Source organism: Diachasma alloeum, unplaced genomic scaffold, assembly GCF_001412515.2.
Source record: "Diachasma alloeum isolate Michigan unplaced genomic scaffold, Dall2.0 Dall_scaffold_00429, whole genome shotgun sequence".
Lineage (NCBI taxonomy): Eukaryota > Metazoa > Arthropoda > Insecta > Hymenoptera > Braconidae > Diachasma > Diachasma alloeum.
Window position 1 is genome coordinate 83398 of NW_021680568.1, and position 12802 is coordinate 96199.

The 12802-nt window shown below is 40.2% G+C and overlaps 1 protein-coding gene across 1 annotated transcript; it reads right to left on the minus strand.

Annotated features, from left to right (window-relative positions):
* Window positions 1–8360: 8360 nt before the first annotated feature.
* On the minus strand, window positions 8361–9648 carry LOC107042164. Its single transcript, XM_015263076.1, has 3 exons — window positions 9484–9648; window positions 8720–9433; window positions 8361–8429 (listed from the first exon to the last, which is right to left on the minus strand). Exons 1-3 carry the CDS (start codon window positions 9646–9648, stop codon window positions 8361–8363), a joined length of 948 nt encoding a protein of 315 aa, XP_015118562.1.
* Between the last annotated feature and the right edge of the window lie 3154 nt (window positions 9649–12802).

The following is a 12802-nucleotide window of genomic DNA, read 5'->3' on the forward strand; positions in this document are numbered from 1 at the left end:
ATTCACCCTCTTTGGTATTTTTTCAATGTATTTTATCGAACTGCAATAATAAAAAACGATTCTGTAGAAATTTTCATAGAATTGAAAAAAAAAATGCCAATTTTATCATTTTCCGGGGACATCGAAAAATCCATTTTTCTGTTTTTTTGTGGATGATCTCTCTTTGCATTTTTTCTATTATATCTGATCAAAATTACATCATAGAAATGAAAAATATTAATATTCCTTTGTTATTTGAAAAAAAAAAATTTTTTAAATTTTCCGAAAATATCAAAAAATGGATTTTTTTATTTTTTTGCTGATCATCTCTCTCTGTATTTTAATCATTCCCTTCCATTGCAATGAGATTACATAACAGAAAAGTATTGATGTCCCATGATTGTTTCGAAAAAAAAAACAATTGAAAATTTTCAGGAAAGCATTAAAAAATTCGATTTTTTATTTTCTTATTGATCCTTCATTTTCTTGATTCCCTGCTGTTAAAATCAGATCATAGGAACTAAAAATATTGGTTTCCCTTGATTATTTTTGAATGGAATGAAGGAATCTTCAAAATTTCCCGGAGATATATAAACGGTTCGCTGTTTATATTGTCAATATGTTGGCAATTTGGAGGAATGAAGACACCAATTAATGGAAAATTTATGTATGTAATTTCCGGGGTGGAAAATACCTCATCGGGAAGTGTTTTTTTGGCCATTAATGACACAAAATACGGGGCGTAGCATTAATTCAAAAAAAATTCCTGTCCGGGGTGAAAAGTAAGAAAAAAAAATCAGGAATAGATTCAGATTCATCTCATGATGAACGATGGAGGAAATAAAGAGAAGAGGATAATTTACTGAACCCTGATTTTTGTATTTGATAAATGAAGGAGATTGGCAAATCGGAACATCGTCATCTTGATAATTTTCCTCAATTATGATTAGGAATTTCTGAAAGAATAAAATTGATTTTTAGAATTGTTGAATTAATTGATTGATGGCTGTTATCGGTCCTGTTCAATTACCTCATTCTGATTCTTCCGGCTTTATCATTATTTTGGAATGAGTATCATATTCTTAAAAAAATATAATTTGGTCTTTTGAATCGACAAGCCATTCAAACTCAGAGTACTGTCGTTCTCGAAAAGTGCCGTTATTGAATTTTACTGTGCGTTGATTTCGTGGTATTGCATTTCGGATGTGTGTTAACTGCATAAAAACATATATTATCATGTACAGATGATTCGATTATTATATAGAATGGATGTACTCACATAATTTCTCGGAAATGAATAGGTCAGTGTTGGAAACAAATCTCAGTCATTACATTATATTAATCCGATAAAAAATTTTATCTCCGATTTTTATTCTTTGCTATTTTTTTAATGTATTCTATCAAAATGTGAGGATAGAAATTGAATTGATGGGTATTCTTCCATTATTTGAAAAAATATATCAATTTTAAAACTTTCCGGAGACATTGAAAAATCGAAATTTTTATTTTCTTACTGATCACGTATCTCTGTTTTTTTTTACTTTCTTCCATTGAAATTAGATCATAGAAAGGGAACATATTGATATTTTTTCGNACACAATGATATTTTTTCGGCATTTAAAAAAAATGAAGGAGATAGCATAAAAAATGAAAAAGATGGAAATAGTTATATGAAAAATGTAGTACATAGAGAAATTTTTGAACAATATGTGAAAAATATATAGATCATTCAAAAAAAAGTATCAATACTCTCCGTATTATTTAACAAAATTATCTCTTCATTTGAAAATGAAAAAAACTGTTCCCACAATTTGTATATTACAATGGGATTAGAATCCAATAAATTTAATTTAATCTAACCGCAAAGAAAAATTGGAAAGAAAACAATGAAATGAATTAACATAATATAATATAATCTAGCGACGGACGCGAAGCGCCCGTTCGCTAGTACAAAGAATTTCTAAAAAATTCGATAAAATTCAAAGAGACTAGAAAACTCGAGAGAATTCAAGGGTTTTCTACAATTCTTGGTGGAATTCAGGAAGTTTCTGAAAATTTCTAGGGAATTCAAGTATTTTCTAGAAATTTCTAAAAAATTCAAGGACTTTCTAGAAAATTCGAGAGAATTCAGGGACTTTCTAAAATTTCGAGAGAAGTCGAGGACTTTCTAGAAAATTCGAGAGAATTCAGGGACTTTCTAGAAAATTCGAGACAAGTCGAGGACTTTCTAGAAACTTCGACAGAATTCAAGGAGTTTATAGAAATTTCGAGCTAATTCTAAAATTTCCAGAAAATTCACGAAAATTCAACGGGTTTCCAGAAGTTTCGAGGAAATTCAATTAATTTCCACAAATTTCGAGGGAATTCGAGAACGTTCTAGAAATTTCGTGGAAAATTGAGGACTTCCTTGAAATTTCAAAGAAATTCGAGATCTTTCTGGAATTTTCGAAGAAATTCAAGGAATTTCTAGAAATTCCGAGGAAATTCAAGGAGTTTTTTTTATCTATAAAAGTTAATAGATTTGGAATTTTAATGAGAGACAGGAAGCTTTTAACAAGTAAATGAGGTAATATGTACATCAGCGCGCATGAAAGCACGCGCCCGGTCTATTTGCAATTAATAATACAATTCAGCTAACGCAAATGGTCGAGTGTGAACTAATCCGTTGACTTTTACATGCTTACAGATATTCTAGAACATTCTTTCATCCTGTTCAGACACGTCTGAATATGAAAGTTCTAGAATAGAACTTTCTAGAAATGAAATACCCCTATATAAGGGTAGACAGAAGCGACTGGAGATCAGTTCAGGATTGAATCTCAATAAGTTCACATCTCCAGAAATTGATGAGAGTGAGGTTGATTGAGGTAAGAATAATTGCAATTGATAATACAATTTACTCAATACAAAACATTTAGTATGAATTGATCCATTAAATTCTACACGTTTATAGATATTCTAGAACATTATTTTATTCTGGGAAGACACATCTGAACTCGAGAGTTCTAAAATAGACCTTTCTGAAAATAAGATACCTCTGTATAAGGGAGGGTTGAAACTAGTGAGAAGGAAGTGATAGAGGATTTCCATTCATAATGCCGAGGCGCTGCTCCATTCCAAATTGTCCCCAACGATCAAATAAGTCATTCTTCGCTTTACCACGCGATAAAAATATCCGAGAACAGTGAATAGTAGCGATTCTTACGGCGTATTTGGACTTAGTAATTAATGAAAAAACATTTCGTCTTTGTGAGGACCATTTCAGGAGCGCAGATATAGATTCATCTTGCATTGTACAAGATCAATCTGGAGCAATTTTCCAACAGGTGAATTATATTTATATAAAAGAGATACATCATTATATTCTGTATATTCTGTATATTCTGTATATTCGGTATATTCTGTGCTTCCCATACGCGCCATACACTAAAAAGTATAACACCTCAGTAAAGTTCATCTTGTTCATAAAGTATATACAGGAGACAGATATAGAAAACACCGTCAATTGTTAGAAATACCTTAAATATATAAATTTCCCTGAATTGCATTATTTATTTATATTCAATTATTTACAGGAATCGATGAAAAGAAAGCGTATTAGAAAAGGAGCTGTACCTCATTTCCCATCGAACGGATCAAATAGATTTCCAATTCTCACAGAGATTTCAACAACAATGACGAATAAAAGATGAAATATCAGTTCAATCATGTAGGGTCCTTCAAAACGGAATACGAATACCGCGAAGAAACCAAATGAGAACATGGATATCCACATGGATTTACCCAAACCACCTATTCCAGTGGATCTTTCAATTCCAACAAAGAATAGTAACCGATGCATCCACTGCAATACTTATTTTGATGAAGCATTCAAACAGCATGACTTTGGCGTAGCATGTGTAACGCATGGGTAACACCACAGCAAGCTCATGTACTCACAACATTCTTCCCGGAAGAAGCCCAACGAGGCGTTCTCAATATGTTCTAACTATGCAATACCTGTTCAAGTGTGAGTAGATGAAAGTTATCAACTTTAGCAAAAATTAATGGCTTCTAATACCCATCAAAGCCAGTAGGATTACCACCACATGATCCTATCACTGAAAGACTAGTGTCACCTCGACTGCCTTTCATACAAATCCATAGACTTCGCCGCGAAGGAGCTTATTCAATTATTGGTCAGAAAATAAATGTGCCGGTTGATGTTAATACTATGGTAAAAATGCTTCTACTTCAATTAGATGATGACCAATGTTTCAACGTTAACATTAAACGCAATTTGATTCATAAATCAATTTACTTGCACGAATTTGTTAAGAAATCAGTAATCAAAGCATGCCTCAAGTATTTAGTCAATACTCCCCTGTATCGCCACTATATCATAAAGATAGACTGCAATGTTTTGGATAAAATGAACACTACTCATAAAATAACAACATCTAATGAAAATATTGACAGTGTATTACTACTAGAGCCCCTTGAATAAGATAACAATCAACAAATTTCAGAATCAGAGATGCTTTTGGCGCGTCAACATACACTTCTCTGGAATGAAGACATGTTCTTGGATATCGCTCCGGGTGCGCGTAGTAGACCAATGAATTTATTATATGACCAATATGCTGAAGAATTGTCATTTCTGGGAATATATTATGGAGTTCCACGATCTTTCAACGCAAGCATCATCGTGACTTCATACATGATTTCAACAAGCGAGATTCGTCGAAGAGATAGACGTGGTGCCACACCATCTCACATACTCTACATGGCTATGGAAATTCTTCGTCAGCGAGTTGTCGAAGGATTATATAGCACTTTCAAGTGTGTGAAAGGAACAGAATAAATAACACGAGAAATGCTAGAGAGTCGACAATTTCTTGAAGACTGTGTTCATAAGGACTTGGCATTTTTCAAATCAGTACCTTGTAAGGATATTTTCCCGGGTTGTTCACCCAGGAAAAATCCAAACTACTTTTTAGCCGTCTCTATCGCTCGATAATTGGGTGCCAGCCGAACTTTCATGGGAGGTTCGAGGAAAACCGGCCTCTGAGGCAAACTCGTCCACTCAGAGAACTTCTGTGGCTGAGCAAAGGGTTGCCCAGCTACAATCAGTCTGACACGGTAGAGTGGACGAGGTCCACTAGGAGTATCCTATGCCAAACGTCATCAGCCACTATTCCAGGGTGGAAATTAACCCTCACGGCCTAATTATCCATGCAAATTGAATTTACACTCGTCCTGGAGAGTTTTTCACTCTCTGAGTAGGCTTTCTCCTCCCGAGTATTTCGACTCAGAAGTGTTTCAGAGTTAAATGCGAATCAGCCGGCACTCCTCAGAACCTGGGACGCCGAGAGGCTGATCCGACCAAAGTGGAACACTGTTACCCACTTCACGACTACCCACACTCACGGCCACCAGTTACCGCATCGGTCATCGCGCATCACTGCCTCCGGGGAGTACTAGAAATGGCGACGTATGGTCGGGCCGATAGGGGGATTGCTCTACTCCCGCCGAGACCAGATAACGCCGGAAACCACACGGTCGTCACCAAGAGTTCCGAAATAACTCTTTTTCCCGTTTGTGGGGAATGCAGGAGCATTCCTCTACGTTCGCTACCATTAGTTATGTACCTGGCTGCGCTGAGATATTCGCCCACCATTCCCTTGGCCATTTTCCAAGCCAACACCATAGTATACGCCGGAGAAATCCTTTCGACTTCACCGCTTGAGCGTTCGCATTCGACTAACTCAGAATCTTACGAGGGCTTTCTCCCTCTAGTCTGGATATCTCAGCGACGATAGGTCATTCCGTTACCCTATCCCCACCAATCAACTCGACGGGATCCCGGGGGCACCAGTCCTCTTACCTGGACGTTGGTCCCCAGTCTACTCTGACATAGCCTATGGAATCGCCCAGTTGGACAGTCTGTATGTCGGCCCCTTTTCCCCTACCACATGCTGGGCGAATTTCAAAATAGCGATAGTCTAGTAACGTCCTTCAGACCTCCAGGGGTCGCGGTTTCACCCATAACCGCTATGCCTTAGGTCTTTCATCGGTTTGTCGTTCATCTCAGCTAGTCCCGGCTTTCTTCAGCCGCCTCTAGATGTTACTAACTGTCTCTTTGCAATAAGTTAAGAGTTAACATATATTTTAAGGGGATTTCAACCCATAACGAGAAAATCTCGTCACAACCTAATTCAATGCAGTATTGAGCTGATCGCAAGAAAGATTTATTTGCTATGATTCGACAATTGGGGAAGCCAACAATGTTCATGACATTATCGGCAAATGAAATTCGGTGGCCGCCCCTTCTCCGTATATTGTACAAATTAAGTGACCAATTCCCGGATGTATCCATTGAAGACCCTTTATCTGAGTTATCGTGTTCGCAACGCTGCAATCTGATGAATGAAGATCCAGTAACATGTTGCATTTACTTCAACAAATTGCTCAATGTAATCATGTCCATGGTACAGTCACGCCTTCAATGGAACCCATTTGGCCAATATCGCGTTATTGATTGCGCGTTATTGATTACTTTCAGCGTATCGAATTCCAACAACGAGGAAGTCCACATGCTCATATTTTGTTATGGCTTGACAATGATACTCATGGGGCAGTGAGTGAGACTATGCCAGAAACCATCAAACTCATTGAGCAACTATGCTCTGTTCATCAAACTGATCTCCCTCAGCCAATGTATGGGAATCAAGTCTACCAACATACATTTACATGCACTAAACGCGGAGAAGCCACGTGCCGCTTCGGTATTCCCTACTGGCCCATGGTAGAAACTCATATACTCCTCCCAATGTCAAAAGAAGATGGACGACGAGAAATCCTTCCCATGAAAGCAAGTCATTTACGGAAAGCACAAGAAGAAAAACAATATGATAATCTGGAAACATTCCTGCGCGATCATAAACTGCAATCAGATTCTTATCTCAATGTTATTAGACCCACCTTACAACGGCCGACACTACTTTTCAAGCGATCTTTCCGAGAAATCTATACAAATATCTTTCACCCATGGATCAGTAGTGTCCTCCATTCTAATATGGATTTGCAATTCATATTGGATGAGTACAGTTGCGCGACCTACCTAGTGGAGTACATAAATAAATCGAATCGTGGCATCAGCAACCTCCATCGTCACTTATTACAATTGGATCATGAATCTTATGATAATGATTATGGCAATTTACTCAAACGTCTAGGTCTTAAACTATTGAACATGGTTGAGTTGTCAGCACAGGAAGCAGCTTGGTATTTACTGCGTCAACCAATGAGTCACTGCAGTCGAGATGTAGTCTATATTCCCACCGTGTGGCCACATGAAAGACAGAAATCTTATAAACGAAAATCACAAATGAATGAGGAGAATATTGCACCAAATAGCACTGATATTTGGACTAAGAACATCATCCAACATTATGAGGAACGGCCACCCACGTATGATCATCTTTACCTCGCTGATTTTGCAGCAAATTATAGATCATGTAAATAAGAGGAATAATTAATGGGATGTTGGAAGAGTTCAGCAATACTAATTTATCGTCAAATCGCGACGTTTCGCTGCAAATCGCAGCTTCTTCAGGCTCTGAAAACCAGACATAAATTCCATGACCGAATGTCACTCTAACTTTTACAATAAAACTCACACAAATACATTGATTGTAATCAAAACAAACACTCTAGCCTGTAATACTGAAAATTGCACAAATTGCGTAAACACTTGCTTGAAATATACAGAATTACCTTGACAGGTTTAGTACGTAGTCACTATAAACTCTAATAAAATGTGCGTGGAGCAACGACAACATATTAATTGATTAAAAATTGCAAAATATTCTAACAATAACATCGGGGTCTGCAGCAACAGCTGTCATTAATCACAGCCATGAACTATGCATTGGAGTGATAGAGGCGCCCCTCACGTACCTCTCCACAACCACGAAGTATGAAGCGAGACATAGGAGGTACACCTCCCGCCTCCCAACACAACCACGGAATATGCAGACACAGACGGCACACCTCGTCTTCCCCCCGTTCAGGGGGGTGACACTACACCATATTGCCCTTAGATAATCACGTCCCCGTTAGCGTGGCTTGCTTGGCATGGCGCTGCTTGTCATGCGGAGTCGGTGTTTGACAGAACTAACGTACTACATAACCTTCGCAACATTATAATCATTCCGAATATCTTATATCGTTGAAAAGAAATAAATAATTGAGGAGTAAAAAATCAGTGTACAACGTGTATTGAAAAATGCGTATTTTGATGTCTTCATAGTGAATTGTTAATGTAGAAAACATGCCGTGCTGTGCTGTGAGTAAGTGTAAGACTGGATAGAAAAACAATCCCGAGAAAGGAAATTGTTTTAGAGCTCCAAAGCATCCAGGAACTCTAAAAAAGTGGCAAAATGGCACTCGTAGGCCAGATTTGTTGTCTACACATTATAAAATAAAATACTCATATCAGATAACACCTATGCATGAGTCTTCAAATCCAGCTCGAGTTCCAACTAGCGCCACGGCACGGCAAGCGACTTTAGCGGAGCTGGCTGGAAGGCCGAGTGTCACCCCCCTGCCCCCGTTGCCGCGTGGAAGCGCCTCTCACGGCCACCTTTGGTGACTAACTGACCCCGTCACCTCGAGCCCCTCGATTTCTATTTTTCTACCTCTTCAGCAACCCCAAGTACATACGATTCAGGTTCTGAGTATCTTCTCTCTTGTTCACAGTGTCATGTAGGCAAATGTGGATCATCTCAGCAATATTCCTCTTCACCCAATGACTCTCAGTGTCCAAAATTGAAACATCCTCAAACTTGAATCTATGATCCTTGTCGAAGCAGTGGGTGGCCAACGCCGTTTTCTCTTTCTTCAGGAGATCTCGGGGTGCGCAGTCATACCGATGTTGACGAATCCTGGCACCCAGCCTCTGCCGAGTCTGTCCGATGTAACAGTTGTCACACTCGCATGGGATTTTGTACACAACTTCTGACCTCGGTAGCAATGGAATCGGGTCTTTCAATTTTGAGTACAGATCCCCCACTGATCTCAGGTTGTAGAAGACCAATTTCGAATCTGTGCTTCTGAGGCACCTGTTCAGCCTTTGAGACAATCCTCGTACCAAAGGAAACCTAAAACAGGACCTTGCATCTGGGTCTGCCGCTCTCTCAACCCCAGAAGCTCTTCGATTTTTGAACTCTCGTACGCACTTCATGACGAACTTCCCAGGATAACCGTTCTTCGTTAAAGTGTCTTTCACTCGGTCAATATTAGCCTCATGAAAGTCCTCGTGACTGAGTCCAATTGCTCGGTGTAACATGCCGAATACCACACCAACTTTGTGCGCCATCAGATGGTTCGACTGGTAGTTGATAACTCTCCCAGAACTTGTGGGTTTTTGGTACCAATTGAGCTTCAGGCTCCCGTCATTCATCCGATGTATCTTTACATCCAAAAAACTGATGGATCTCTCNAATTGAAGCACTGTAGTACCATATCAATAGAGTCCTCCGGAACCGGCAACACAGTATCGTCTACGTAGAGTTTCAGCCATGGAATGTTGCACGGAAGCTTCTCCAGGACCTCTAAGATGACGTAATCCATGACGATACCTGCCAGAACCGGGCTAGCCGGGTTGCCCATGCTGCTGCCATCCATTTGAGCGTAAAGTTCATTATCGAAAGTGAAGTAACTATCTTCGAAGCAAAACTTTACTAGCGCCACCACGAGCTCTTTCGAAGCACGAACACGTGTGGACCATTCCTCCCATTTGTCCTCCACGATCTTCAACACTAGATCTTTAGGGATGTTTGTGAAGAGAGACACTACATCTAGGGATGCCAAAATATAACCTTGCGGTAGTTGGACCCCACCGGCGAACGTAGCAAACTCAGCTGAGTTGTTGACACTGAACCTTGAATTACTACTCACAGGGACTAATAGCTCATGTAAAAACCTAGCTACCTTGTACGTAGGGGCTTTTATACAGCTAACAACAGGTCGTAGGTTGCACCCTGGTCGGACAGACTCGGCAGAGGCTGGGCGCCAGGATTCGTCAACATCGGTATGACTGCGCACCCCAAGGTTTCCTGAAGAAAGAGAAAACGGCATTGGCCACCCACTGCTTTGACAAGGGTCATAGATTCACGTTTGAGGATGTTTTAATTTTGGACACCGAGAGTCATTGGGTGAAGAGGAATATTGCTGAGATGATGCACATTTGCCTACATGACACTGTGAACAAGAGAGAAGATACTCAGAACCTGAATCGTATGTACTTGGGGTTGCTGAAGAGGTGGAAAAATTGAAATCGAGGGGCTCGAGGTGACGAGGTCGGTTAGTCACCAAAGGTGGCCGTGAAAGGCGCTTCCACGCGGCAACGGGGGGAAGACGAGGTGTGCCGTCTGTGTCTGCATACTCCGTGGTTGTGTTGGGAGGCGGGAGGTGTACCTTCTATGTCTCGCTTCATACTTCGTGGTTGTGGAGAAATACGTGAGGGGCGCCTCTATCACTCCAATGCATAGTTCATGGCTGTGATTAATGACAGGTGTTGCTGCAGACCCCGATGTTATTGGTTTTCAGAGCCTGAAGNAAGGTTTCCTGAAGAAAGAGAAAACGGCATTGGCCACCCACTGCTTTGACAAGGGTCATAGATTCACGTTTGAGGATGTTTTAATTTTGGACACCGAGAGTCATTGGGTGAAGAGGAATATTGCTGAGATGATGCACATTTGCCTACATGACACTGTGAACAAGAGAGAAGATACTCAGAACCTGAATCGTATGTACTTGGGGTTGCTGAAGAGGTGGAAAAATTGAAATCGAGGGGCTCGAGGTGACGAGGTCGGTTAGTCACCAAAGGTGGCCGTGAAAGGCGCTTCCACGCGGCAACGGGGGGAAGACGAGGTGTGCCGTCTGTGTCTGCATACTCCGTGGTTGTGTTGGGAGGCGGGAGGTGTACCTTCTATGTCTCGCTTCATACTTCGTGGTTGTGGAGAAATACGTGAGGGGCGCCTCTATCACTCCAATGCATAGTTCATGGCTGTGATTAATGACAGGTGTTGCTGCAGACCCCGATGTTATTGGTTTTCAGAGCCTGAAGAAGCTGCGATTTGCAGCGAAACGTCGCGATTTGACAATAAATTAGTATTGCTGAACTCTTCCAACATCCCATTAATTATTCCTCTTATTGTTAACCATGGAAATGAACAACGTCATCAATCATGTAAATCTTCAACGATTAATGTTGATGTCAATGAAGATCGCGAAAACACAGCTCCGAAACATAAAAGAGCCGAATACAAGTTGACATCCTCGACAAAAAAGAAGACCATGACAGTGAAGATGGAGGGAGCATTAGTGACATTGCTGATGAAGTAATACATCAACCAACTAATGCATATAAACTGCGAAGCAAATCACGCATATTTCGATATCGCAAATATGACATTGCAGATGTGGACAATTACAAACGGGAGATGGTTTTATTATATATCCCAGTTAGAAAGGGGCTGATAGATATCATAGACCGAAACAAGTTTATACAAATATATGACACTAATGAAAAGCTCATTTTAGATCGACGCCGAAAGTTCGAAGCTAACGTCAATATAACTCAAATAATGACAGCACTTCAACAACTATGTTCTTCAACAGACGAATCTCAAGACCAGATAAATATACGCGAGAACTTCATAATAAGTAGATTCAGTAATGAACAAACTGAAAATACAGAGGACATTGATATGATTACTGCTAGTAACTCAATCGCAGTCGTTGAACGCCGAACTAATGTTTTATCAAAGCAAGAATACTGTCATACGATGAGATCAACTAATCGAGAGCAACGTGAGCTTTTTTTTTTTGACGGCCTCGGATTCCCTTTTCGGGTCCTATTCAGCACTCTATCCAACCCTATGCATGCGGCTGTGGATTCTACACTGTACCGCATTTGCACTCTTACAGAACATAGAAGTAGCATGGGGAAACCACAGAAAACCCATGCCAGTACAGGCGGTTCCTCTCTTAGCAACCTCCTGCTCGCCGGAGCCTTCCGTTGAAAAATTCGGTTCCACGGGGAATCGAACTCACAACCTTTCGTACACTAGACTTGCATCTAATCCACTTGGCCACCGACGTCGGTACAACGTGAGCTTGTACTCGAAGTTATACATCGATTACACAGTATCAATACCAATCCAATGCAAATATTCCTGACTGGACCAGCTGGCTGCGGTAAAACATATCTCCTAAAAGCGATCATGGAAACATACACCTGCTTGACTCAGAAACATAATTTGTTGAGGAACGCATATATAGCTTGCGCTTCAACTGGTAAAGCAGCAGTGAATCTCGGTGGTACTACGGTCCACTCAGCATTTCATCTCTGTCACTCCTGCCAAACACACCAACTTTTGCTAGAAATATTACATAGCTATCGTAATCTGTTTGCTGAACTGAAATGCATCATCATCAATGAAGTGAGTATGATTGGAGCTGACACGTTGGAAAAAATACACACCCGACTGCAAGAAATAACACGATCACGGTCATCCTTTTGGAAATATAAATATGTGGTGATTTCCGAAAACTACCCACAGTAAATGCCAGATCAGCTTATAAACCAAATCGTAATACCATCGGTGGTGCAATTTTATGGCAATCACTTGATTACTTTCCACTAATATAGGTTGTGCGTCAAAGTGACTCTATATTCTCTACTGTACTAACGAAGATTGGCAACGGCGAGAGTCGATTACAATCGGAGATCAATTTAATAGAGAACCGTTTCCATAGTATTCAGTGGTGCAAC